Source organism: Gekko japonicus, unplaced genomic scaffold (genome assembly GCF_001447785.1).
Source record: "Gekko japonicus isolate JY-2015 unplaced genomic scaffold, Gekko_japonicus_V1.1 scaffold1956, whole genome shotgun sequence".
In the NCBI taxonomy this organism is placed as follows: Eukaryota; Metazoa; Chordata; class Lepidosauria; order Squamata; family Gekkonidae; genus Gekko; species Gekko japonicus.
This window is the reverse complement of record NW_015168105.1, coordinates 61,806-87,323: the sequence shown is the minus strand read 5'-3', so window position 1 is coordinate 87,323 and position 25,518 is coordinate 61,806. Positions and strand designations below refer to the sequence as shown.

Here is a 25,518-nt window from a genome sequence, read left to right as displayed (position 1 = left end):
AATGTAAAAGTACCAGTTTTAAAATGTTGGTACTTACTGTTCAGTTAAAAAACCTAGGACACAATCAACACTTAAGTGTTTTTCAGTCCTATCCCCTTTAGGTTATTAAGAATAAAGTCCAGTGGGTTCAGTGGTCCGTATTTCCAAGTACAAAACAGGGGCAAACTAGAATTTTAACACTGTCCTGTAGCAAGCCAAACCAAGTAGCCAGCGTGGCCAGGATGTTCACTCTTGGCTACCAGTGGCCCTACAGGGCAGGAGTCCATGAGGAAATTTCCTGACAAGTTAAAAAGCCAGTCTGCCATATATACAACTGCAGCCTTTAAATCCCACTCATTTCAATGGAAGAGTTAAGCATATAATGATCTCTCTTCACTGGAATGAGCGAGATTTCAAAAGGTTTAACTTTGGATGGCTCCCTGTGAGCTCAACCTAGCAAATATTGCTTCAGTGCAACACACCGTTCCTTTTAATGGCTCACCCCGTAGGAAAGCTGAATAGAATGTTCTCTTTCCATAAACCTATGACGACATTTACCTTCCCGATCAAAATAATACAAAATTCATTTCTATTATGTACATCTTTCGTTTGCTTACTTTCCCTCAATTTTTGACAGCTTTACTAGGGGAAGAAGGTTGGGTTTGATGGGACATGTGATGGTGGGGAAACAGAGGTATATATAAAACAGGCCATAGGAACTTCTGCTGTGGCAAAAGCTCTGTCCCCTGATCACTTGAACACTGGGTCTTCACATTCAGCAGAATAAGGGGGAGACGACATGGCCGAGTACTGAGGTAGAAGAATGGAATGTGCCACTTCAGCCTGCAGGTGAGGGATTACATTTTTCAAATTTCACACAAATAATTCCTTGTTAAGGGAAAACCAGCACAGTATGCAAAGGTCTGTCCTAGAATTTTTCTCTCTGATGTGCCAGTGTATTTATCTGCAGACCTTAAAAATAAAAGTAGAGAAACCTTAACAATGCAACTCTCCCCGTGTGGAGAATTCTGTCACCTCATTCTGCTGCGTGTACAGACCCAGCCAAAAGCCTGATGGGCCACCCTTCTCTGACTATAGGAGTCTAAGTTTCCATCCCGAGCCCTAAGGTTACCAACTTGGGTTGGGAAATTCCTGCAGAGCTGGGGTTGGTACTTGGAGAGGGTGCAATTTGGGGAGGGACCTCAGCAGGGTATAATACCATAGAGTCCACCCTCCAAAGTAGCCATTTTCTCCAGGGGAACTGATCTCTGTCATCTGGAGATCAGTTGTAATTCTGGGAGATCTCCAGGCCAGGTTAGATTCACGGAAAGAGGCTAGATGCAAGGGGAAAAAACCCTGTGAACAAATTACAAGAAATATATTATAAATATTCAACTCTTATTAAAGATACTAATATCCATATACTCTATTCATACAACAATTCCAAAGTCTCATACATATACGTTCAGTCCATAACCATTTCCAGTCTCATCCAATATATTTAAAGGAATGAAAGTCCCTGTATCAAAAAACGTCATCAATTTGTTGTTTTCAAAATATAGCAGTTAAGTCTTTCAAAACATTTTGCTGTTTTCAAAACATAGTTTTTCAAGCAATACAATTTCCAAATGCGTGCACATGGAGACTGTAGAACACTGCTGTTCCACCTTTTGACCACATTTTTCAACACAGGCACTTTATTGGATGAGACTGGAAATGGTTATGGACTGAACATATATGTATTAGACTCTGGAATTGTTATGAATAGAGTACATGGATATTAGTATCTTTAATAAGTGCTGAATATTTATAATATATTTCTTGTAATTTGTTCGCTTCCCCCACCCCTTGCATTTACCCATCTCAGGGCTGGCAACCCTGCCCACACCCAGAATGACTTGCCTATATCAACAATTGCATGACAGGCACATATTCAACAGGTGAAACTTTCCCCATCTCAGTGCAAGGAACAGGGCTATTTTTGGGCAGGAACGCACAGGAACGGAGTTCCAGCTGGTTCCAGAGCTGGCGACGCCCATTACAGCCAAAACCTCTGTGTGCGTGGCTACAGAGGGAAGGCCTGGAGAGCGACTCCTGGCGATTCCAAGGTGGGCGGGCCGGAGGGGGCCTGGAAGGATCGGGGAGGCATTTCAATGGGGGGGGATTTCCCAGGCTCCCTGCAGCCACGGGGCACCCAGGCAAGCCAAGGGAAGGCATGGGGTGTGGCCTAATATGCTAATGAGATGTGCTGTCAGGGTGTGACCTAACATGCTAATGAGGTGGGGTTTTTTTGAGATTTCCCCAGTGATCACAGCCATGCACTCAGATCACCACTGTACTCTGGCATCTCTCAGTCCCTAACACGTTACAGAATGGCCCAAGAATTAATGAGCCATTTTTAGAATAAAAGTCTTTTCTTTATCTCCAGGGCTCTTTTTGTAGCAGGAACTCCTTTGCATATTAGGCGACACACCCCTAATGTAGCCAATCCTCCAAGAGCTTATGGTAGGCCCTGTAAGAAGAGCTCTGTAAGCTCATGGAAGATTGGCTACATTAGGGATGTGTCACCTAATATGCAATGGAGTTCCTGCTACAAAAAGACCCCTGCCAACAACCTTTACTGTATTCTCATTACTATTTCCACTGCCTGGGCCCTCTCAAAGGTTCAAAGAGGCTTGGGCCGCTTCCTGCTTGGGAGGCCCCTGCTATGATAAAAACGACAGATGCATGATGCACATAAAAAAAACAAGTTGTGAAACTAACCAAACACCAATGAGTTTACAAGTATCTCCTTTAAACTTGAGGCCCAGGACAAATAGTCCTCCTCCTGCCCCGCCCCCACCTTCACTGCCACGAGGAATACAAATTATCCTTTAAGGATTATGCAAAGGTGATAGTTGTGCATAGGGCAGCACAGGGTTTTTTTGAGACTACAGAGGGAAGGCCTGGAGAGCGACTCCTGGCGATTCCAAGGTGGGCGGGCCGGAGGGGGCCTGGAAGGATCGGGGAGGCATTTCAATGGGGGGGGATTTCCCAGGCTCCCTGCAGCCACGGGGCACCCAGGCAAGCCAAGGGAAGGCATGGGGTGTGGCCTAATATGCTAATGAGATGTGCTGTCAGGGTGTGACCTAACATGCTAATGAGGTGGGGTTTTTTTGAGATTTCCCCAGTGATCACAGCCATGCACTCAGATCACCACTGTACTCTGCATCTCTCAGTCCCTAACATGTTACAGAATGGCCCAAGAATTAATGAGCCATTTTTAGAATAAAAGTCTTTTCTTTATCTCATTTTACAGCCTCTCAGAGTTCAGATTCTCTATCGTCCTCATTTGGGTAGTACTCATCATCTGTAGTGGTGTCAGAGTCAGAGTCTGAATGATGCACAGGGCCTGCTTCAACAGGCTCCCTTTCGGACGAACCTTCTTTGGACTTGTTTCTCTCAGGGAAACTTGAACCCAGGAGCTCAGACTTGTTTAAGGAGCCGTCCTCCTCCTTTCTCAGAAAGCCAGGGTTCTTCAGAAGGCACGGCCTCCACAACCGTCCCTCAGTAAGTGATCTCTTTATATTATCCAAGAAAGCCTGCTGCTGTTCTTTCCCAAAAATGCCGAATTCAACAGATGGATACACTAAGTGCCTAGATCCAAAGGTCCTGTTAGGGTCACTGTAGGCCTCCCAGTTCTCATTCTCATTGCAGGACAACAATTCAGAATAGGAATTAAATTTCCTACTGTTGTGGCGGATCGAGCTGCTCTTTGGAGCCAGGGTCTTATGGAGCTCGTGTGTGTAGGAACTTTCAGAAAAATGGCGCTCACGCTGTGGTTTGCTAGGACTTGGCTCAACAAGGGGCAGGTTTTGACTTTTTAACCTATTTGAGTGCTTTTGATAGTGGTCGTATTCTGTGGGAGGAACTGCCTTCTGTTGCAAACAAATATTTGCTTTTGAATAATTTTTAGTTAGATTGTTTAAGTTTTTATCAAATGAAGGGGAAAACAAGGAAGACTCCCCAGTGGTTGTGACGTCTTTTTTCTTCTGGCTGAGATCTCCAGCAGTAGCTCTGGAAACTGTGGGACAATTGTTATTTTCTGGAGCGTCATCATGGGCTTGGAAATTATTTAGTGTGGGATCCCTTTCTTTTTTACGTAAACCTGCAGGGTTTGGAATGTTGCTCTCTACTCTTTTATCACTGTGTCTGGAACTGTCAGTTTCCCTTTTCTGATTGCACAAGTTTGTAAAAGGCCTCCTGTTCTCATTGGGAACCAACGGAGATCCCTCGTGAGTTTGTGATTTCTTGTTCTCAAGCGCACCAGGCAGAGCATTCTGATTCTGGTTCTCATTCCCAGTTTGCAGAAGGGACTGGGGGACAACTGATGAAATTAGCAGATGTTCACTTAACTCTGAAGAAGGGGCGTCATTATGTGAAAATATACTACTTACGTGTGGCTTAGGATTTAAGTTTTTCTTACTAGAAAACTTCCTGTTTGTTTTGCACATGGCTGCCAGCTTGTTTTTAAATGAAGGCCTGTTCTTTCTTTTTTCTGTTTCACTGGCTTTATCTTGAGCATTATCCAAAGTAAGATTATTTTCAGCTGTTGAACCATCAGGGAAATCTGGCGCGGTACTTGGGAGCTGATCTTCTGAGATAAGGTTCTGGTTATCTACTGAGTTACTCACAGATATCTCTGAACTTGTGCAAACTGTGTGTACTGGGCTATTCTGCAGCGTCTGCTCTTGCTTAGGTTTTGGAGACTTCAAAAGACCTGTAACTGGAGTATTTGGTTGAAGTGATGGATTAACTATGGTAGCTGCTTCCACCTGAAGTGTCTGGTTCTCAGAATGTGACTGCACAGTGGTCCCTGAAGTTAACGTTTCACCTGTGCCGCTGGTGACCCTTTCATTTCTCGGCTGCAACCCATTCCCTTTTTTGCTATGTAGGGCAAGGATATGGCATATATGACGTGCCCGCTCTCTGACCTTTGCTTCTCGCCTCATTTTCTCTTCAGTAGAGCTCATTGGGGCATCAGTTGCTGGATCTGAAGCACACTTCCTTTTTTCACTATCCATAGAACAAGAAGAAAGAATATGTGGCTTGTCGCTCACGGTTGATTCATCCAATGGCTGACCACCCAAGGGAGTCTCTTTTTGAGCATTCCTGGTGTTTAGGGTAGAAGATGGTACAGCAACTTTTCCCAAAGGAATTTTCAGGTTTGATGTGCCAAGGCATAGTGGTCTGTTGCCACTAAGTGCTTGAGCATCCATTAGTTGTTCTGGTGCTCCTTTTCTGTTACTCCCCATAAATTGCGATTGAGGAGCGAGGAGCGAGTCCGTAATGGGACTGCTAACATGGGGGCCTTCTTCATTAGCTTTGTCTGGAATTTCTGAGTTCTGTGACATATCAGGAGTGATAGATGTCTTGGCAGACAAGTCTGCTTTTTCTAAATTGCAAGGAAAGCCTGCAGCTTCTAAACCAGTGTGAACACATTTCTTGGAGGGGCTCTGTCCTGAGGGTGGGGAAGGACCCACATTACTGGAGTCATCTAGAAAGAGATCACACAACTTTCTTGGAGGTTTCCGTGGTAATGTATAATAAACCGAAATCAGCTCATGGTATTTGATGTTATCTTCGTCAACGCTAACTGTAACCATACTGGTAGTTTTACATTTCTGCAAAGGGTTTCCTGCATCCATTTCCTCACAGTCAGAGATCACGGTAGTTTCCGTTTTGTCTAGACAACGTGTGACTGTGCTTTTTTCCGATTTTCTGACAATCTTATCTGTTGCTCTTAAGGAAGGATCGGGATGGTGGCCTTCGGTTTGTGCGATGTTTCTTTCATAGGCGACACCTTTAAGCAATGAAGAATGGGTTGGACTTGCATAGGCAATTGGGTCTCTTTGATTCCAAGAACTCCTTTCCTTTCTGTTTGCTATAAGTTTCTTTAAATTGTCTTCCATAGCTGCCTGCTTTTCAAATGGGACTCTTCTTTTAGGAGAAGAGAGAGGTTTCTGTGATACAACACTACCGTCGATACTGGCAGATTTTCTCGGTAAGGTGAAATACATAACCGGAGACTTAGGAGGACTACTACAGGGAGAGCCAGTGATGCTGTTGCTGGTTGCATATCTAACAAAACTGCTGCGCATATTTGACTTTTCAGTGCAAGGGTCTGATAATCCATCACCTTCAGATCCTTTCCAGGCTCTACCGAAACCAGACGAACGGATATTCTCATGCGGCTTCTTGTGCATGGGAACTCTCAAGCTTTCAGAATGACGTGTCCCCTGCTGCAAGCTCTGAAAAAGCAAATCCCTTGTCCTGTTACCAGTTAGCCAAGGAACAGACATTTGATCAAGGTCACTATTCAAAGCACTATCATTTCCCTTGCTTTGTCTATTTCTCTGCTGAGTGCTTGATAAATACATTTTTTCAGTATCCCTTGAAGAAGCTGACTTGGCTTGCACATTCGAATCCAGCGAGACGGGTGGTTTAAAAGATGTACTGGTCTGTGGGACAGCTGCTGAAGAGTTCTTAGGAGGACATTCAGTTGGATGGTTTGTGTCCGCTCCCCCAGAAACTGGTCCCAATGTCCCTTCTTTAAGGTCTCCATTGCCTCCTCTGCTTAGCTGGCCGGTATCCCTCAACTCCTCTGATGGAGGTGTTTGGAAGTCTTCCTTGGCTTGAGTGTGTGTAACCAAAGGCTTTACAAGTCCACCCCTAGTGAACAGATTTTGCCTTTGAGCTGCGTATTTTGCTGGGCCCCTTGAATCAGATAGGACAGGCTGATTGAAAGCCCTCGCTCTGATGAATGGCAAAGGGGCTGTTGAGGTATACATTGGACGGTTCTCTATGCCTTTTGTGTGCTTTAAAAACTCTTCAGTGGTTTCATTGTCTAAACGATCCGTATTCCTCATGTGTTCCGGTACATTATTGTGAGCATCACTTTCACGTTGTTGTAAACCAGTGTTTTTTGCATGGGCACTTTGCCAGTTAAGACTGGTTGGAATCCTTTCAAAGTCAGCATCACAGGCAAGAAAGGGGTCATCATTATAATACTGGTTACTGTCAGGCCCCAAAAGCTGCTCCTCCGTTCTTCCAGAAGGAAATCTCTTGTGGAAGAGGTGTGTCCTACCACGCAGCGATGAATATCTGTTGCAAGGGCTTGCAATATTCCTTTCTGGCTGACGCAGTACATAATTTTCCCAATTTTCAAAACACAGAGGGTCTGTACACTTGTCAGGATAACCAACCCTGCTTGAATGACTGGCGTTTGGTACTGCTCGTCTGTGACTGAGGTTTGATCGGTAAAATTCATATTTTGTATTGTCCCAAGGAGAACAAGGATATGTATCTTCAAATTTAGGGCCAAAGTCCATTAAGGATTGCGTCCGAAGTATCCTGTCTTGATCTAATGGACGTTCTGAGGAGTGTGGTGGGTTCCATACGATAGACGATAGAGGAGTCCGCTTGGAAGGGTGGCGATAATTCCTTTGCGTGAACGTTCTGTTGCCTTCCGCTGCATGAACGTTCTGTAGCCTTTCACTGCAAGGATGCTGCAGACCTTCTGAGGGAAGCAGATCAACGGATCCTGAAGACTGGCGCCTAGAGAGAGAAGACAAAGAATAACTTCTGCTAACTGTATCTGTGCATCGGAAGTCCCTGCACTGAAACCCGCTGCCACGTAGGCCTGAAAGGTGTTCCAAGCTGCCTTCAGAGGAATGTCCAAGAGAACGTGTAGAACACCATCTCTTTGGAACAGGAGACCTTCTGTCCAACACATTCTGGTTCGCGTAATCTTCCACGTGATATTTTTTCATGTATGTATCGTAAAGTGTCCTTGGGCGGAAGAAAGCTGGGTGTTCCTCTCTGGCTCTCAGGGTCCTTGTCCCATCGGGCAAAAACATGCTCCGCTCATTCCTCTGCATTCCCCTCCGGAAACTCTGTCTGGTAACAGTGGGGTACTGATTGGTGTCTGATGTTCTGCAGCCATAGTCGGTTGTAGTCCTTCTCTTTGCTGGACCTTGGGTTTGTTCTTGTGCCAGCTGCTCATCCAGACTCCCCAGAACTGGAAAGGGGGAGAAAAAAAGGATAAATATACTTGGCAGATACCATCAAAACTTTAGTCCTTGCATAAGCGATGCAATTCAAGCTAACATTCTACGGGGGCGGGGGGGGGATAGAAATCCAATAAAATAAATAAATACATATTTTGAGTAAACTGCAGCTCTCACAGTAAGAGAGAGACAAAATTATTTACACTGTACAATTGCAAGCGTGGCCAGGTCTGGGATGGGACTGGCCTTTTGGATTCTGGTTTCCTTTTAGGGCTGCCGGCAGGCTTGCAGTTCCCTTGCTGGGTGCTTCCGTGCCACTGCTCAGCTGGCCAATGGGGAGAAACGGTGGGAAATGGGGAGGAATGTCAGCAGCATCCTGGTATGCTGACATCACTCCGCATGCGCCTGGTGGTGACATCACCATATTGTCAGGGGACAGTGGGAACATTCTGGTTAAACCATAGAGTTTTGCCCAAACACCAGAGAATCTTTAATGCCGTGTTGATGTAACAGAGAGTGAACATAAACATAAGAACATAAGAGATGCCAATGTTGGATCAGGCCAAAGGCCCATCCAGTCCAACACTCTGTATCACACAGTGGCCAGAAATACCAGTGCCATCAGGAGGTCCACCAGTGGGGCCAGGACATTAGAAGCCCTCCCACTGTTGACCCCCTCCAAGCACCAAGAAGACAGAGCATCACTTGCCCCAGAGTCCCTATCTATACCTTGTGGCTAATAGCCACTGATGGACCTCTGCTCCATATGCTTATCTAATTCCCTTTTGAAGCCGTCCATGCTTGTAGCCGCCACCGCTTCCTGTGGCAGTGAATTCCATGTGTTAATCACTCTTTGGGTGAAGAAGTACTTCCTTTTATCCGTTCTAACCCGACCGCTCAGCAATTTCATGGAGTGCCCACGAGTTCTTGTATTGTGAGAAAGGGAGAAAAGTACCTCTTTCTCTACCTGCTCTTTTCCATGCATAATCATGATACCACTGCATTGCAATGCCAGCAACGACAATGCTGGTGGGGGCCCCCACCAGTTACCATGTTATCCTGAGAAGCTTGCAGTCCCTCTCTGTTCTAATAATTGGAAAAAGTAGGCATTGCATCAGCCAAAAGGGACTATCACAAGCCCTTGTTATGAATACTCATAAGTGCACGGTAGGATGCATACGCTAGCTCTACTATGGTGGCATATATCTTCAATGGGTCTTTCCCACAAGCATTCCTTTCGCCTTTGTTTTGTGGATACTGCAATGACTGTGGAAGCTTTTTCTATATAGAAAGACTAGGAGTGAGGGCTTTCTTAGTTCAGATGAAAGATGATGGAGGGGACGGGACACAACATATATATATAAAACTGTGCATCTCAGCAGCTTTTAATTTTAAATAATGTGGTAGATTTTAATAGTGACCTACCTTAGCAGCCAATATAGCTGCACAAAAGTAGAGTGATCTCTGGCTTTGGGAAGGCAAGCTATTCTTTTAGGTGACAAAGGACCAAAAGCACTGCTTAAGCAAGATGGGGAGATGTCCAAGGCACTGTCCCATCGGGCAAAAACTGTCCAAGGATGTCCAAGGAACTGAATTATTTCTTTATGTCCATTTTCACTGTGGAAAATGTGGGGCACACATCCACACTGAAGCTGCTCTTTTTGAGAAAGGTGTCTGAAGAACTGAGTAAAATTGAAGTGAAGAGAGATGAAGTTCTAGGACTACTAGGCAAACTGAAAAGGAATAAGTCTCCAGGGCCAGACAGCATACTCCTAAAAGGTCTTAAGGAACTGAAATATGGAATTTGTCCATCTGCTAACCAAAGTTATGTCACTTGTCATTAAAATCAGCCTCCTTACCAGAAGACTGGAAAGTAGCTGATGTTACATCCATTTTTAAAAAGGGGTCCAGAGGAGAACCAGGAAATTACAGGTTACTTAGTCTAACATCTGCCCCAGGCAAATTATTAGAAATTGTAATCCAAGACAGAATTATTAGGTTATTAGAAATTGTAATCCAAGACAGAATTTTGGAGTCCTTTGAGAAAACAAACAAGCATTGGGATAGCAATGAACTGTTAGACATTATATGCTTGAACTTTCAAAAGGCTTTTGACAAGGTACCTCAGAAACTCCTGAGTGAGTTCAACAGTCATGAGATAAGAGTAGAGATCATCTTATGGATTAAAATTGGTTAAATGACAAGAAGTAGAAAGTAGGAATAAGTGGACAATTCTTGCCATAGAGAGAAGTAAACAGTGGGATCCCTCAAGGATCGGGATTTAATTTGTTCATAAGTAATCTGAAATTGGGGTGAGCAGTGTAGCAGCCAGTTTTGCAGATGATACCAAAATACTCAGGATGGTGAAAACCAAGGTGGATTGTGAAGAATTCCAGGAGGATTTCTCTAAACTGGGTGAGTGGGCAACAACATGGCAAATGAAGTTCAGTGCAGGCAGGGCAGACAAAAGGAAATACTTCTTTCCTCAACAAATAGATTAACTTGTGGAATTCAACTGTCAGAGGATGTAGTGATGGCTATGAGCATGGATGGTTTTAAACTGGATTGGGTTTATGGAGACTAAAGGGAACTCTGTATTCAGAGGCAGCAAACCTCTGAATACCAGTGCTAAGATGGAACATCAGTAGAAGCCTATATACCCTGTTTGTTGGCTCTAGTCTAGCAGGGCTCTTCTTATGTTCCTGTCTGTAGTCACAGGATATTGTCAGAAGCATATTCTATGGGATCCACACATCTATGCATTGCAGAAGGTATCCACACATTTCAAAAGAAGTTCTGGAAGAGAACCAGATCCTGGGACAATCTGGAGGTGGCATCTCTGTCCCCTGAATTTTGGACAATAGGTAAAATAGGAGTTTATTTATTGCAAAGTCAAAGTTTTTCTTTGACTAAACTGACATTTTTTAAAAAAACCTGGAGAACCTTTAGTCCACCACTTTCTTCCATAGGGGACTCAAGGTAGACTACAATGACAAGTGAAAAACAATGAATTTATAACTATAACCAGCCACTAAAATACAAATCCAGCGTATCTAAAAACTATACTTCTCACCCTCAGCTGTCAGCAGGGACAGACCTCCTAAATACCATTACCATACAACACTTAGAAAGGTAGCCTTCCTGATAAACAGGCCACTGCTGCTTTTAATACTGCACAGGACAGACTGGCCAGTAGCCCCTGATCTACAAAGCACAACTGCTGCACAAGTACATATCGGAAGAGGCAGTCTTGCAAGTATGACCAGAGAAATGCATCCCTAAGCACAGTTACACCCTTCTGAGTCCATTCAATTAAATGGGCTTAGAATGGTATAATTCTACTTAGGATTGTGCTGTTAATGTGCCAGACTGGATCATTTACTGCTGGGCAAATAAACAAACGAACCTTATGGTACATCCACCTATTTCCACTTTTTCAGTCCAACCATGGCACCACCTTTGTCTACTGGCTTGATGATAATTCAATTATCTTGTTGCACAAAGGTGAATGTCTTCCATTCACTTACTGTCATCTGTCAAAGGTGAAGCTATTTAGAGAGGTACAGGATGCCAAGGTATGTTTTTTTTCCAGGAGCCATCTCCTGTATCCTAGTTTTGGAAATAACTGGTGTCCAGAATACAAAGCCAACATGGAGTGAGGACCTGTGCTTACCCCGTAAGAGCTCTTTCTCCAGCTGCTCATTCCAGGTAGAGGTGTCTTCCATCACCTCGGCTTGCTTTCCATCAAACCGCTTATTCGTCAGTTTAGTGGCCAAAGGAGAGTTACATGTTTCCGTCTGTGGGGGGAAACAGTCAAAGAAGTATCTAGGTTTCGTCAAACTGAAAAAAACAGCTGCCCAAATAGCTCAGTACATGGGAGTATGTAATACTTTTCAATTTTCCCATGTATATTCCACTTCATAAAATTGAGAAAGCCATATCCCTATTTACACAGACTTTCCTGCCTTCTTTTCAGTATATAATGATGTTAGGTCACATCAAGAGAAAGGTTGTTTGCCTAGCACCATCACAAAATGAAAGGCCCCTGCCCCAAGGAACTTACAATCTAAAATTTTCCATAGGAGAGACAAAGGTGGCAGGGAGATCATCATACTCAAGAACCAATGGTTTATTGGTAGACTACACACTTGACTGCTTTCTTGGAGTCTTAACTTTTACGGGAAGTTGAAAACCTACCCATTCGTGGGCTTGACTGGGTTTAAGAATTAGTTTCCTAAACTTCTAATACCCTGCAGGGCCCAAACACAGAGAGGGCAAGTGAGTACACTTTACCAGGGCCCACCCTGGCTGCAAACATCATCTATTAGTGTTCTTTCAGAAATAAAACAGACAATCTTTCTCTTGTGACTTATGGGAGTGTGTGTATGAGATGCGATATGGGGAGAATCTTACAACAAGAAGAAATGAGATTTATACCCCACCCTTCACTACCCGAAGTAGTCTCAGAGTAGCTTACAATCTCCTTTCCCTTCCCCTCCCCACAACAGACACCCTGTGAGGTAGGTGGGGCTGAGAGAGCTCTGAGGGAACTGCTCTTGAGAGAACAGCTCTGAGAGAACTGTGACTGACCCAAGGTCACCCAGCTGGCTGCATGTGGAGGAGTGGGGAATCAAACCTGGTTCGCCCAGATTAGAGTCCGCGTTCCTAACCACTACACCAAACTGGCTCTCAAGTTTGGACCAGGCCCAGTGAAGTGATTCCTGTGCCCTGAACAGCTGTGGCACTGTTCCCCCCCCCTGAATTAAAACATGAGGCACACTTTATGCTCTCTCTCTCACACACACACACACGCACACAAATACATGTTTATGCTTTCTGGATGAGCTCCCAGATCGGTTGACAGGCAATCCTCCTCACAACTGCAGAATAGCCGAGTTAATAAGGCCTCCCGGCCTCTTCTTCTCTTCCCTTTTGCACAGTCAGCTAGAGCTCCGGAATGGAGCCACCCTTTCTGGGCTCTAGTGAGGCTTCTGGGATTCCCCCATGCCTGTCAGCTGCATTGTAAGCTTCATCAGGAGATACCAGTGTATTTGGTGGAAGATGTCAAAGACCCCCTACTGCAATGGACATGGAGCGGTCAATGCATTCAGTCTGCTGGCTTAATTTTTTTAAGGAGCACCTGGATGCTTCTGTTAGCACAGAAGCCTGCCCTGACCCAAATCCCGGGAATCACTGCATTAGATTAAACAGCAGAACATGAAACAACTCATGGTTTCCAAGGATTGTCCTGTGGTTCCTCTGAACACGAAGAGAAGGAATATGTCATGACAAACCAGCAGAAGGTGTAACGCTGGTGGTTCTCTCTCCTAGTCCATAAGCTCTAGCTAAAAGAATTTATCGTAGCATTCAGAGCCATCGGATTTGCATGTCTTTCATCTGTGACATCACGACTGTTGTCACTGATGGTGCCAGAATCATAGTTGCTATGACAGCATTCACTGGCACAGTCACATTTGCGGGCCATGACGTATAGCAGCTACTATCCTCAGTGAGGAACACAACTGTACATTTTTTCTTCGCTTACAGTCCCATTTGTGACATACTCATTACATAAAGGCACACTAAGCCAACTGTAGTGAGGTGGGGCAAGCTGGCTCTCAAGACACACTCCTGGGTATCGGTAAAAGAATTCCGCAAAGGACTTCCGCTGGTTGCCCCCTAACATGTCCTAGCAAATGTGAACACCATGCTGATGTCAGTTAAACACTGGGAAACATAGGTCTGCTTCCAAAAACACACACACAAAAAACAGTTTAGCTTCTGCTCCAAAATATCCAACACTACATACCCTGTGACCTTTAAATTTTAAAGCTTAAATCACTGCATTTCCCCACCTCTGCCTGGCTGCACTTTATAGTAGTATAAAGGCACGGCTCAAGAAGGGACTTGAGACTGGGGTGCCATTTTTATTATTATTATAATTAGGTCTTATTTATTTATTTATTTCCCCGCCAAAGGCAGGCTCAGGGCAGCTCACAGATTTTCCATAAAAACACAATTAAAACTTATCAAAATATATAATCATAATCATAAAATACCAATCATTTAAAATACAATTAAAACACTGGAACATTACCAAGAGGACGGGAGCACATTGTTTGTAATATGCCTTAGGTGACCATATAATTCCCATACACACCAGCTCAGTTGGTCAGTTTGTTGTACAGCGGGTACAGGCTAAGGCCAGGACGCAGGAGCAGCAGTCTCATGTTTCTTGTAATATTTAGGGCCAGATACTGGAGTTCTGTGACTAGAAGTCTACTTGACATGTAATTTGACCCTTAAAAAGCAGTCACTGGGGGGGGGAGCAATATGGATCAGGATCATGGTGCAGGGTAAGGGGAGTTAATGTTTCTCCCTGAGTGGTTTCCCCAGTGGAAAGTGGTCTCCCCACAAAGCTTCTTTAACTCCTGATACAACAATATGGTTCTTGTCATTTTTTCCCTACTGACAGGGGTCATTTCCTGCAGGAGCGCACAGGAGCAGAGCTCCGGCAGTAAAGAGCCCAGGGGGTGGGCACATGCAACAAACCACACCCCCTGCTCCCAGCAGCCCTCAGTCAGAGCAAGAAGCAGCCAGGTAAGCTGCAGAGCCCCCTGGCTCCCCGGTCCAAAACACTCCAGTGGCACTTTTAAGACCAAGTTTTATTCAGGTACAAGCTCTCCCTCCTCTGTGAGGACAGATTTGCACGTTCCCCCCCCCCCAAAAAAGCTAGCAATCCAAAACAGTCCAGTGGAGCCTGAGCGGTGGGTGTTGCCTTCTGACACACTTCCAATGATGTCAGGGGGTGTGGCATATGCAAATAAGTTATGCTAATGAGTTATGCTAATGAGCTCCTGCACCTCTTTTTCTACGAAAGGACCCCTGCCTACTGAGGCTTAAAGCAGTGTGTGTCAGGGGGGTGCATTTGCATCTGGGAAAAGAGTGCATATGAGGGGGACTGGTTAACCACTCTACAGCACTACTAAGGGCCCCAAACAATATCCCCTCTCCTGCGACTCCTTTTAAGGGATACATTGCACGTCTGAAATGTCAGTTATGGAACTCCAGTGCTGTGTACTGCTTGGCCCTCTGTTCTGTATAAATAACCATGCCGAAGAGTGCACCTCCCAGTTGAAACCTGGATTTTTTCCAGGAGGTATTGATCCTAGCAGTACTCAATCCTGTTTGCCAGCCAGGTTTCTCCCTTTTAAAAAAAGTGCCTGCCCAACCAGATAAGCACATCATCTTCGATGACTTGCATTTACCCAAGTCCTCCACTGACCTACCTTACCATGCCACTAACAGGTGTCTGGAAGCCACACTGATAGACTTCAGTTTGGGGACCCAGAAGTACTGATTTGCTCCACATTACAGGCTCATTGCCCAGTGCTGAAGGTATTACAAACACCTCCTTCCATGACTTTGGCATGATTAACAGGGTTCGGAGGGCGGGAAGTGAAATTCTGGGACTCCTTCCTCCATTGGAAGACTCTAAAAACTGAGTACCCCACTCACTCCTTGGGCGTCAGTTCCACTATGCAACCTGATGGGTGATTGAAATATCAGGTGCCGAGGCTACCGTGTAACTCTTGTTGAAATAAGCAGCATCTTGGAAAGAGTTCAGATTCCGCCAGGCAAAGGAGCAGCAGTGTGAAATTGCCTGTGCTGTGTTCCAAATGCCCCCTGGCCTTAGCATTTATGGAGTAATAAAACCGTTCAGCATCTTACCTTTGCCATTTCCTCCAATTTGGAAGATGTAAGGCGACCTGGAGCAAAGCGGTCATATCTGTAAGAAAAGAATTTAAGTGGCTTCTTTGAAGACGAACACAACACATTTTTTGAAAGCAATGAGCTCCTGGCTATTTTGTCTTCATACCTGCTGAGAATCTTCTCGCTTCGATGGAGAAACAAGAAGAGTTAGGCTGCTGTCCTTGTGCATGGTTATTTGGAGCAAGCCCTATTGAAATGGGATGTTATTTCAGACTAGGCATCCCCAGGACTGGTGTTTTTATAAGCATCACTCTTTTTTGTTTCTATATGGGCTGAGTTCTATTCTACAAGTACTGGACATGGGAGGGCAGGTTGTAAGCTAGGAAGTGTACAGAGAAATGGGAGGGGGACATGATGATACACAACATGTGATTTACTGTGCAATTCTAAGAAATGCTACTCCAGTCTAAACCCATTGTTTTCGATGGATTTAGACTGGAATAACTTTGTTTAGGATTACACTGTTCGGAGGCTATCTTCATTGCATAACAAAGCAAAAAGGAAATGTACTTAATCTTTGACACACCCCACTACCAATTTAACAATACACCCTACTTCAAATTATTAAATACCATTTCCCAACATTCCAACGTACTCTAGCTTGACCAATAAGCAAAGCCCAGGATCCAGCTATGCAAATGAAGGGGCGGGACTATTCAAAGAAGAGCCAGCTTGGTTTTTCATAGCCAGGGTCGCCAGGGCTGATGGCATATTGATACCCTCCCCCAACATACAGACTCAGAAATTCCCCTTTTCATTTTCTGTAAGTGGATGGTTGCCGTTTCCTCTGTGGGGAAAAGCACTGGGGGCACACTGAACAAAACCTACCTACCTACCACCCTTGAGACTAGGTGGGTTAGGCATTACTGACAGAAATAACACATAATAAAGACCAACAAGATTTTTGGGGTATAAACTTTCAAAAGTCAAAGCTCCCTTTGTCAGAAACCTTTGACTCTCGAATGTTCATACCTCTAAGATCTTGCTGGTCACTTAGGGGCTACTGGACTTGAATCTTGATGTTCTACTAGAAACCAACATGGCTACCCTCTGACAATACACACAGCACCAAAACATCCGTGTGCAGGACGCATTTTACGTTCCCAAGGGATCCTTGTACTGTGCAAGACTTTCACACACACACCCCTGTCCTAATTATAGGCCTTTTGCTAATAGTAGCAATAATTAAACTCATTAATTCACCATGTTTATTTAGAATAGCCACACTCTGAATATTCCAACTGGAAAGCCAAGAAAGGAAGAAATCGGGAATGGGCTGTGATTAACCACTGCCCTGACTGTGAAAAGCTTACGCAAATTTTATTGGGGGTGTCCTCACTACCCCCCAGCCAAATTCCAACATATTCGGGATAGAACAAAGTCACACAAAAAAAGAAACCCAAGCACAAATTTTGTGGTGGCAGAGGAGGCCAGCGAGCTTCAGACATCTAGATATATATTCTCACACGAATACGTTTCTTTTGAGTAGGTTTCTGCACCTCTTTCCACATTGCATATCTGCTCCAGCATAAAGCTTTTGGGCGCTATTTTACTTTAGGCTGGTGGATGTTTCCTTCCACCAATTTGCGGCTCTCCTTCCCCTTAAACTGGAGGAAGCCTTCAAACTTTGCTTACTGGGATGTTAAGATGTAGGCCATTGATTTTTTAAAACAAATCTCAAACAACAAATATTAGGTTTTGAACCCAAGATATAACTGTGAAAGAAAGCATCTAGCATTATTAATCGCCAGTGCTGTTATTATCCAATAAAACCCATTACTTGTGCTATCCTACTGGTACCTCAAAGCTTCCCTGGATCACTTTTCCTTTGCAAAACTCTAATATTTTACATTGGCTGGAGTAGAAGACACTCAACGGCAAACATTAATAGATTTCAGGGGTAGTTTTATACACTAGGTGCCTTTTTGTTTACAGAAAGAAAACTAAGTGACTGTACTTTGGAGACATTATTTACTGTTGGGCTTACAAGAATGACCTAAAATGTCAAAGTTGTAGAGTCATTTCTCTATGCATTCTGCCAGAGAAAGCACAACTCGGGTGGAATTTTCCCTGCATTATTAACAAACTTTATCAGTGTTATAATTTTTCTGCAAGGTGCATCATTAAAATAAATGATTAAATTTTGGTATTCTCAAGCCTCTTCTTTTTTCATTTTTTTTAATATTGTATAAATTGAATCCTGCACTCTGAAAGAGCATAGACTCATAGGTACAGCTATTGCGACTGATTCTGACATTAGACAAGAATTCACAATGCCACTCCCGCCAACATTTCATGTTATTCACATATTAGGTATGCCGGCTCTGGGTTGGGATATTTCTAGAGATCTGACAGAGGAACCTGGGCAGTGTTTGGGGAAGAAAGGGAGCTCAGCAGAATATTATGCCATATGTGACAGATAGCAAACAAAAGCAGGCTTTTTACAATGCTGCTTGTTTCAGAGAGTCAGGAGGTTCAAGGGTTAATCTTCCCTGGAGAGAACAGCTTATGTGATTGGGTGCTCTACTAGTTCTCTGATTGGCCAGCATCAGCTTAAGGAGGAAATAAAACAGTTGATCTGGAGGGGAAAGTTTTCCATTCATCTTTTGGGTCTTTGTCTGAAATTTGACATCTGGAAGAGGGAAGGGACTTTGGGAGTCAGTGATTTCTGTCAGGGAATTGTCAGAAAAGTACTTCTATAGAGAGAAGAATAAGGACCCCATAGTCTTAAATATATCAGAACTACTCTGAGGGAGAATTTAGATTCTCAGTCAAGGAAGCTACAGTACAGATTTATACAGACAACAGATACTGAAGAAGGGTTTGGTAGAAGGTCTGGGTAGTTAGAGAGACCTCCCATACAAGCCAAATAGTAAAAGGAGTTATTACTCCTTAAGGACAAGGAGAATAACTTCCTGCCAGTGAAAGAGGTTGGGAAGAGAACCCTGGTCTGTTATAAAGGGGAGAAGCTTAGACACCTCAGGAGTTAGTGAAAAACTATGGGGAATTTCACATTACCCAGTTTCGCTCGGTTTCAAGCCGGTAATGATCCATTTTGAAGTGAACCGGTACAGAGCTGCCATTTCACACAGGGCTTTCCCATACCGGAAATGAGCCGGATCAGAAGCGGTTTGCCATTTCAGACTGCACCGCTTTTTCCCTGCGATTTTTCGCCTGCGCGGGCGATCTCCAGCTTTTTTTTTGTTCACTTTATAGCGCTATAACACTATAACAAAACACTCCAGGCATTCCAATGGGGCTGAAGCAGTTGACAGGTAACGCTTCAGTCCCGTTTCCCGGGACAGAAGCGTTTGTGTATGAAATGGCAAATATATTCCAGAAGGGAACCGGTTCTCAAACGGTTCTGTCTGAAATGACAGACCAGAAACCATTTGGAAACCGTTCCTCTTCCGGAATATATCGTCTGTCTGAAATTCCCCTATAATATCTAAAGGGAAAACCTAGACCTCTAAAGGGAGAAATCTAGAAGCACTAAGACAAAGCTATGCTCTAAGAACCTGTATTAAAGTTCTGTGTAACAGCTGAAATATATAATAAGCAAAAACCTCTCACGGAAAAGAACTTGAAACTCAGAATTTAAGCTTCAATGACACTCTCTTGTATGTACAAAAGTCTCAGTTCTGTATATATTAAAACGTTTTATCTCAGCAACCTCTATACTTTGAATCCTCATATTTATAATATTCCCTGTCTGTTTAATAAACATTTTATTGTTTTTGAAAGTTAATCTGCCTCAAGTGCTATTTCACAAGGGCTTATAAAACAAGACAGCTCCTGTATTTCCCTCAAGTACCTGTACTGGGTCTAAAGCCTAAACAAATATCTGTGACCGGGTGCGACAATTTAAGTTTATCAAACAAAGAAGAAATACACGCTTCTGGAGGGCGACTCAGTTACCGAGGGGAACTAAAATATTTTTGGTGGGAAAATTCTGCCTGGGTGTTGGGAAAGAAAGAGGGGTCTGCCATACCATATTTTCCAGGGGAACAGATCTATGTAGTCTGGAGATGTTGTAAATTCCAGGAGATCTCCAGGCCCCACCTGGGGGTTGGCAACTCTGTTACAAAAGGTCTAAAATTTGCTATTCTGCCATGAAGGAAAGACACAGACAAAAACAGCTTATCGTAGTGAATGTGTGATAGTGCAGGAACATTAATAAGACCCCTTTGCTGAGCAAAATTTGAAGCTCTTCTTCTCTAGCCTAAAAAGTTTTTCTTTAACTTATGCAGCTATTCTGTTGGAGGAACTTTCCCTAGCCTTTAGTAGTTTACGTGCCAGTATGGAAATAAAGTTTCAATCGACGCTGATGCTACAAACAAAATAGTGTATTTATTTAGCTTTAGGCAGTCTTACTACCCCATCGGTCTTCTTTTAGGTTATCTAAAATCATGATTCGGTGTGATTAATCCTACATCATGAACTACAAATTTAAACACATTAATTTAATCAGCCCCATTAAAGATGTCTCCTAATAGAGGGCGGACAGCATCCCTGCCACTGATCCACCAAAATCTCACCTGTTTAATGCTCAGTGGGATTCTGATGATGAGCGTGTGAAACTCTGCGCAAACAGGAGGTGCCGCATTTTAGTCTACCTCTGGAGGCAGCTCCCCATGTGGGCAAAGCACATATATGATTGATTTGTTTGTGCAGTAAGCACCCTGTTTAGGGATAAAGCGATTTGCCCTAAAGTAGCAAACACAATCGGTATGTAGAAACCAGTCATTACCAGGTACAGAAAAGCTTGTTGTGTGGGTGGGCAGAGTACATTTAGCAACTCCATGCCACATGTAATGCCATCAGTTGTCACATGAAGCTTCCCTACATAACAATGATTGTCCACAGATGCTGTACTGTTAGCGTAGCCAAAAGGCTGGGAGAAAAATGTTCCGTCCCTTTAAAAGAGGCTAAAGGTGTGGAAAGGGGCAGCTGAAGCTTTTAATGAAGTGGAAGTAAACAACATCACCTGGTAAATAACATCCCATTAAGCCTCTATTAAAAGGACAGGATATTTTTCTTCAGGCCTGTTGGCAACTCCACATACTGTGCATATAAAAATCTGCTCCTGGAACTTCCTTAATCAGGACAGTGTATTTAAGACTATTTTACCAAAGGATATAAATGATTGATTTGTCTGGGTCATAAAACCAATTCCTTCACCAAACAGGCCCAAAAGGTCACATTCATCGCAATATGCCACTATATTGACTCTATCTAGTTAATTAATGGATCAGTTAGTAGGCCTACACAACTTAGGCCTTTTCATTCTAGGGTTGCCAGCTCTGGGTTGGGAAATACCTAGAGATTTTGGGGGTGGAGCTTGAGGAGGGCGGGGTTTGGGGAGGAGGGACTTCAGTGGGGCATAATGCCATAGAGCCCACCTTCCAAAGTAGCCATATTCCTCCAGGTGAGCTGATCTCTGTTGCCTGGAGACCCACTGTAATCCCAGGAGATCTCCAGCTACCACCTACTTTCTACCCATCGCACAGCAGTTAAAAACACAGGAGCCCTGCCAAAACACAAATCTGGCAACCCTCACTTGACAGGGCCCGGTTTGAACTGGGTCAGAGTCCAACAAGTCCAAAGCTCATATCCTGACTGGAATTTATTTATGGGTACATTTTCTCCAGGTGAACTGAAGAGGCAGAACTAGGGTTGCCAAGTCCCCCCGGAGGGCAGGGAAACCCCCACCCAAGAGGCCCATTCCACACCAGTGCGGATCGGGCCACCCGGGGGGACCCCAGCCCCAAAGTGCGCGATGTTCCCAGGGTGAACACGTCACCCGGAGATGATGTAATCGCATGAGGCACGTTGCAGGGGGGTGCTCTATCATCTGAAGGAAAACTCTATGGTTTTCCCTTGAATGATTGTGGCCCCTGCACTGGGTTTTTAATAGGTTTGTTCATTTTAATGATGTTATGTTTTTATGATTTTATCCTTTTGTGTTGAGTCACCTTGAGGAGGTCTCTGAAGAGGCAGCATACACACTTTCTAAACACATTTTAAAAATGTTATTTATAAAACTCACTAATCAGAGATAAACGTGCTTTTATTCTGTGATGACATTTTACTTACTTACAAAATTCATAGCCTTGCTTACAAAATTCATAGTCTTTCTGCCCAATCAGGGCCATTGTACTTTTTGTGCATTGTAAAGTACACAGTGTGTTGCCTAAAGGTCTGCCTGTTCATTATAGTTTTCCCTGACCAGGGGTCATCTGCAGGTCTGGTCAGCTTTTGAACTGGACCCTGTCGCCCTTTAATTTGCAGCATTTTACAGCAGTCAAGCCTGAATGTAATTTAAGAACTGAATGACATTGTGACTGGGTCATTCCTCTCCAGGAAAAAAAACACAGCTGGATAACCAAATGAAGTTGGTAAAACCCACTTACATGGGGATCCCCAACCTTTTTGAGCCTGCAGGCACCTCTGGAATTCTGACACAGTATGGTAGGCACAGCCACAGAATGGCTGCCACATGAAACGGAAACAGCCACACAATGGTTACATTCAGTCATACAGTGAAGAAGACCCTTGTGCTGTGATGGCAGCTGCTGCCAAAGCAATGTGTTGAAAAATCTGCATAGCCAATCAGATCATAGCCAATCAAGGCCCATAAGAAGCCTTACTGGGCAAAAGCCACACCTCGCTCTGCTCACTTTAGGGTTGCCAGGTCTGGGTTGGAAAATACCTGGAGTCTTTGGGGGTGGATCCAAGAGAGGGCGGGATTTGGGGAGGGGCCTCAGCATAGTACAATGCCATAGTGTCCACTCTTCAAAGCAGCCACTTTCTCCAGGGGAGCTGTTCTCTGTCAGCTGGAGATCAGTTGTAAAAGCGGGAGACCTCCAGGCCCCACCTGGAGGCTGGCAACCCCGGCTCACTTTCTAAAAACATTTGGTGGTCACCATGTTGGGGACCCCTGGTCTAGGCAGCAGCCTTATTTATTATGAGAAACAACAGCAAAATCACAGATTTAGGGGGCATCTGTTGGCTCTACTGAGTCTTCAAAATCTGCATGATAGAAATTCATGACATTCAGCTTCTCTCTAGTAGTGAAAACGTCACCTACTGAGTTGCTAAACACCATGCAGCTGGTACAGGAGCCCAGGCATACATGCAGGCGGCCACCCTACTAAAATGTATCACAGAGCAAATAAAAGTACAAGCTGTGTGTTAAACATCAACTGAATACTTGGGCCACGGTGGCCCAAGACTGGCAAACCCAGCAAGAGAGACAAGAGGGAATAGGTTTGACAATGCTTTCATCCTAAATGAGATTAGATCAGTTTAAATGCAAGGACTACCAATTCAACTGGTTTGAGAATCAATCTGATAAAAGTATATTATTGTTTGGCATGTATTTGACTTAAATATTGCTCCAGAGTAGAGTTCTTGCTCTGTTGGGGCTCCTTATCTCGTAGCTTCCAATCCTTACAGTCGCTAAGAGTTTTTATTTCACGGGTGTCTCCTCCCCAGAGAAACAACCTGTCATTTATTTGAATTGCGACAGACAACTCTAGCAAGCGTCTTTCTTTCTGGAAATCTTTGGTTGATGTTTTCCTGCCAAGTTACCGATAGAAGTCAATCATCAGCCCAAACTGATGTCACTGCTGTGATTTGTTTTTTGTTTTTTTTCCCCTACGACCCATTTTAAAAATGCATTTAAGGAACATATGTTTTTCTGGCAGGGCTCCTTTAAGACCTTTCACAACAGGAAGAAAACAAACAAGCACAGAGTTTTCCTAGCAAGGAGTTGGCATCAGTGGGGAAAGTTTCACCTGTACGATTCCTACGTGTCACTTAGCTGTTAAAAGGTACAGGTGGAGGAAAAGCCACCTGTCTAAGCACTCCGGAGCATAGGGTAGATGTTCCCCTCTAAAGGTACGATATGATGATTATTCCAATCTAATAACAAAGGAAAAGGAAAAGCATTGCTGAAGGCAAAGGGTAGAAAAGCTAAACTGTCGTTCTCATGTAAACAGGAGAGGGAAAAGATGCCTGCATTCCGCTTAAGAACTTAGATAAATGTGTCTCTATGCTGTCTTCAGTCCTTCCTTCCAAAGGAAACCCCCCCCCAATCCAAGTTTAAAGGAATGCTGCTTACCCCCCCGGGGTCACTCCTCGCTGCAAGTGGTTTTGCCTGCCACAATACGGGGTTGCTCTCCTTTTCCGTTTACCATCCTTCGTCTCTGAGTTCGACGTACTTTGCAGCTTTCATTTTAGAACCGCCTCCTCCCCCTTTCCTGCACTTTGGTCATCCCTGGACTGGCTTGTTGTGTGTATTCAAGCGAGCTCGCTTTATTGTGCTCCAGCAGCAAGTACAAACTGGCTGACTGACATGCTCGGGGTGTGCGCGGAGGAGACTTCCCTCCCCAAATGCTTTGTCATTTATTTGTAATGCCCTCCCAGGCACGGAAGAGCAAGTTGAAAGGAACGAGCGCCTGTTTTTTGGCTGGGGCTTGAGAGATCAGAGTAGGATCTTTCTCCTGCAGTGCAGCTTCCGCCAGAAAATGCTCCTATTTATTCCCAGTAGGGGTTTTTGTGTGTGTGTGTGTGTGTGTGTGTGTGTGTGTACCTGCACATTTTTTAGTGGCTGTGACTGGCATGAAGTCAAAGTCAATTGGTAAAACTTTTCTCATTATTGCGCCTCTTGACTTTTTGCTAGGGTTGCCAGCTCTGGATTGGGAAATACCTGGAGATTTTGGGGGTGGAGCCTGAGGAGGGCGGGGTTTGGGGAGGGGGGGACTTCAGTGGGGCATAATGCCAGAGGGCCCACCTTCCAAAGTAGCCATTTCCCTCCAGGTGAGGCGATCTCTGTTGCCTGGAGACCCACTGTAATCCCAGGAGACCTCCAGCCACCACCTGGAAGTTGGCAACCCTACTTTCTACCCATCACACAGTGGTTAAAAACACAGGAGCCCTGCCAAAACACAAATCTGGCAGCCCTCGCTTGACAGGACCAGCCTTGAACTGGGTCAGAGTCCGACAAGACCAAAGCCCATATCCTGACCAGAATTTATTTATGGGTCCATAATCTCAGACATCCTTTGAATAGTTGAACATGACATAACTCTTGAATAGTTCTGTTAGCCCTCTGTCTTTGGGAAAGCATTTCAACACAGTACTCCCCACAGCCCAGATTTGAAATGTGGCTAAAGGGAACTGATCTGGCAACTGCTGTAGGCTTTGAACTGAAAGCTTGTTTTCTGTACTTTGCACAAGAATGTTCTGTAGTGGAGGTACTTGCCCCTCCCTTGGTGTGTGTGTGTGTGTGTGTGTGTAGGTGGGGTGTACACAGAGCTTTGGAAGGTCTGCAGGAAGGGAATTTTTCAGCGGGTGAAGCTTTCTTCAGTCCTGCTGCAGGGATCAGGAGAACCTGCCAATATTCTCTCTTCTACACAACTCTTTAAAAGGCACAGAAACCATTGCGCCTAGCTTCCGTCCTTCCCGAGAACACTGGCTGTGCTCCTAGGTGTCAAACCACAGAACCTGGAAAACAGGAACTCCCAGAGTTATTAGGGCAGCTGCATTTACTTCCACCTCCCCTGTACTGAGAGGTAGCTCAGCCAGTCCAGGAAGCCAAGTGACTCCTAGACTCCAATACTACTACGCCATCCCCGTCTGATGAATGCTCTCACCTCCTTAGTCATAGCCAGCTGGGGGGGGGGGGGGGCCGCAAAATATTTTTGAAACACCG

The 25,518-nt window shown here is 44.4% G+C and overlaps 1 protein-coding gene across 1 annotated transcript; it reads right to left on the bottom strand.

The window, feature by feature from the left end:
• Positions 1-3,281: 3,281 nt before the first annotated feature.
• Positions 3,282-23,997, bottom strand: EXPH5 (exophilin 5). The gene is made up of 4 exons (XM_015414807.1): positions 23,926-23,997; positions 15,759-15,816; positions 11,701-11,824; positions 3,282-8,038 (listed from the first exon to the last, which is right to left on the bottom strand). Exons 2-4 carry the CDS (start codon positions 15,765-15,767, stop codon positions 3,282-3,284), a joined length of 4,890 nt encoding a protein of 1,629 aa, XP_015270293.1. The 5' UTR covers positions 15,768-15,816; positions 23,926-23,997.
• Positions 23,998-25,518: the final 1,521 nt, after the last annotated feature.

Coding starts and splice junctions, on each gene's coding strand:
- EXPH5 (XM_015414807.1), bottom strand. Junction 8,039..11,700: donor GGAGAAAGAGCTCTTACGGG/GTAAGCACAGGT, acceptor CCCCCTTTCCAG/TTCTGGGGAGTCTGGATGAG.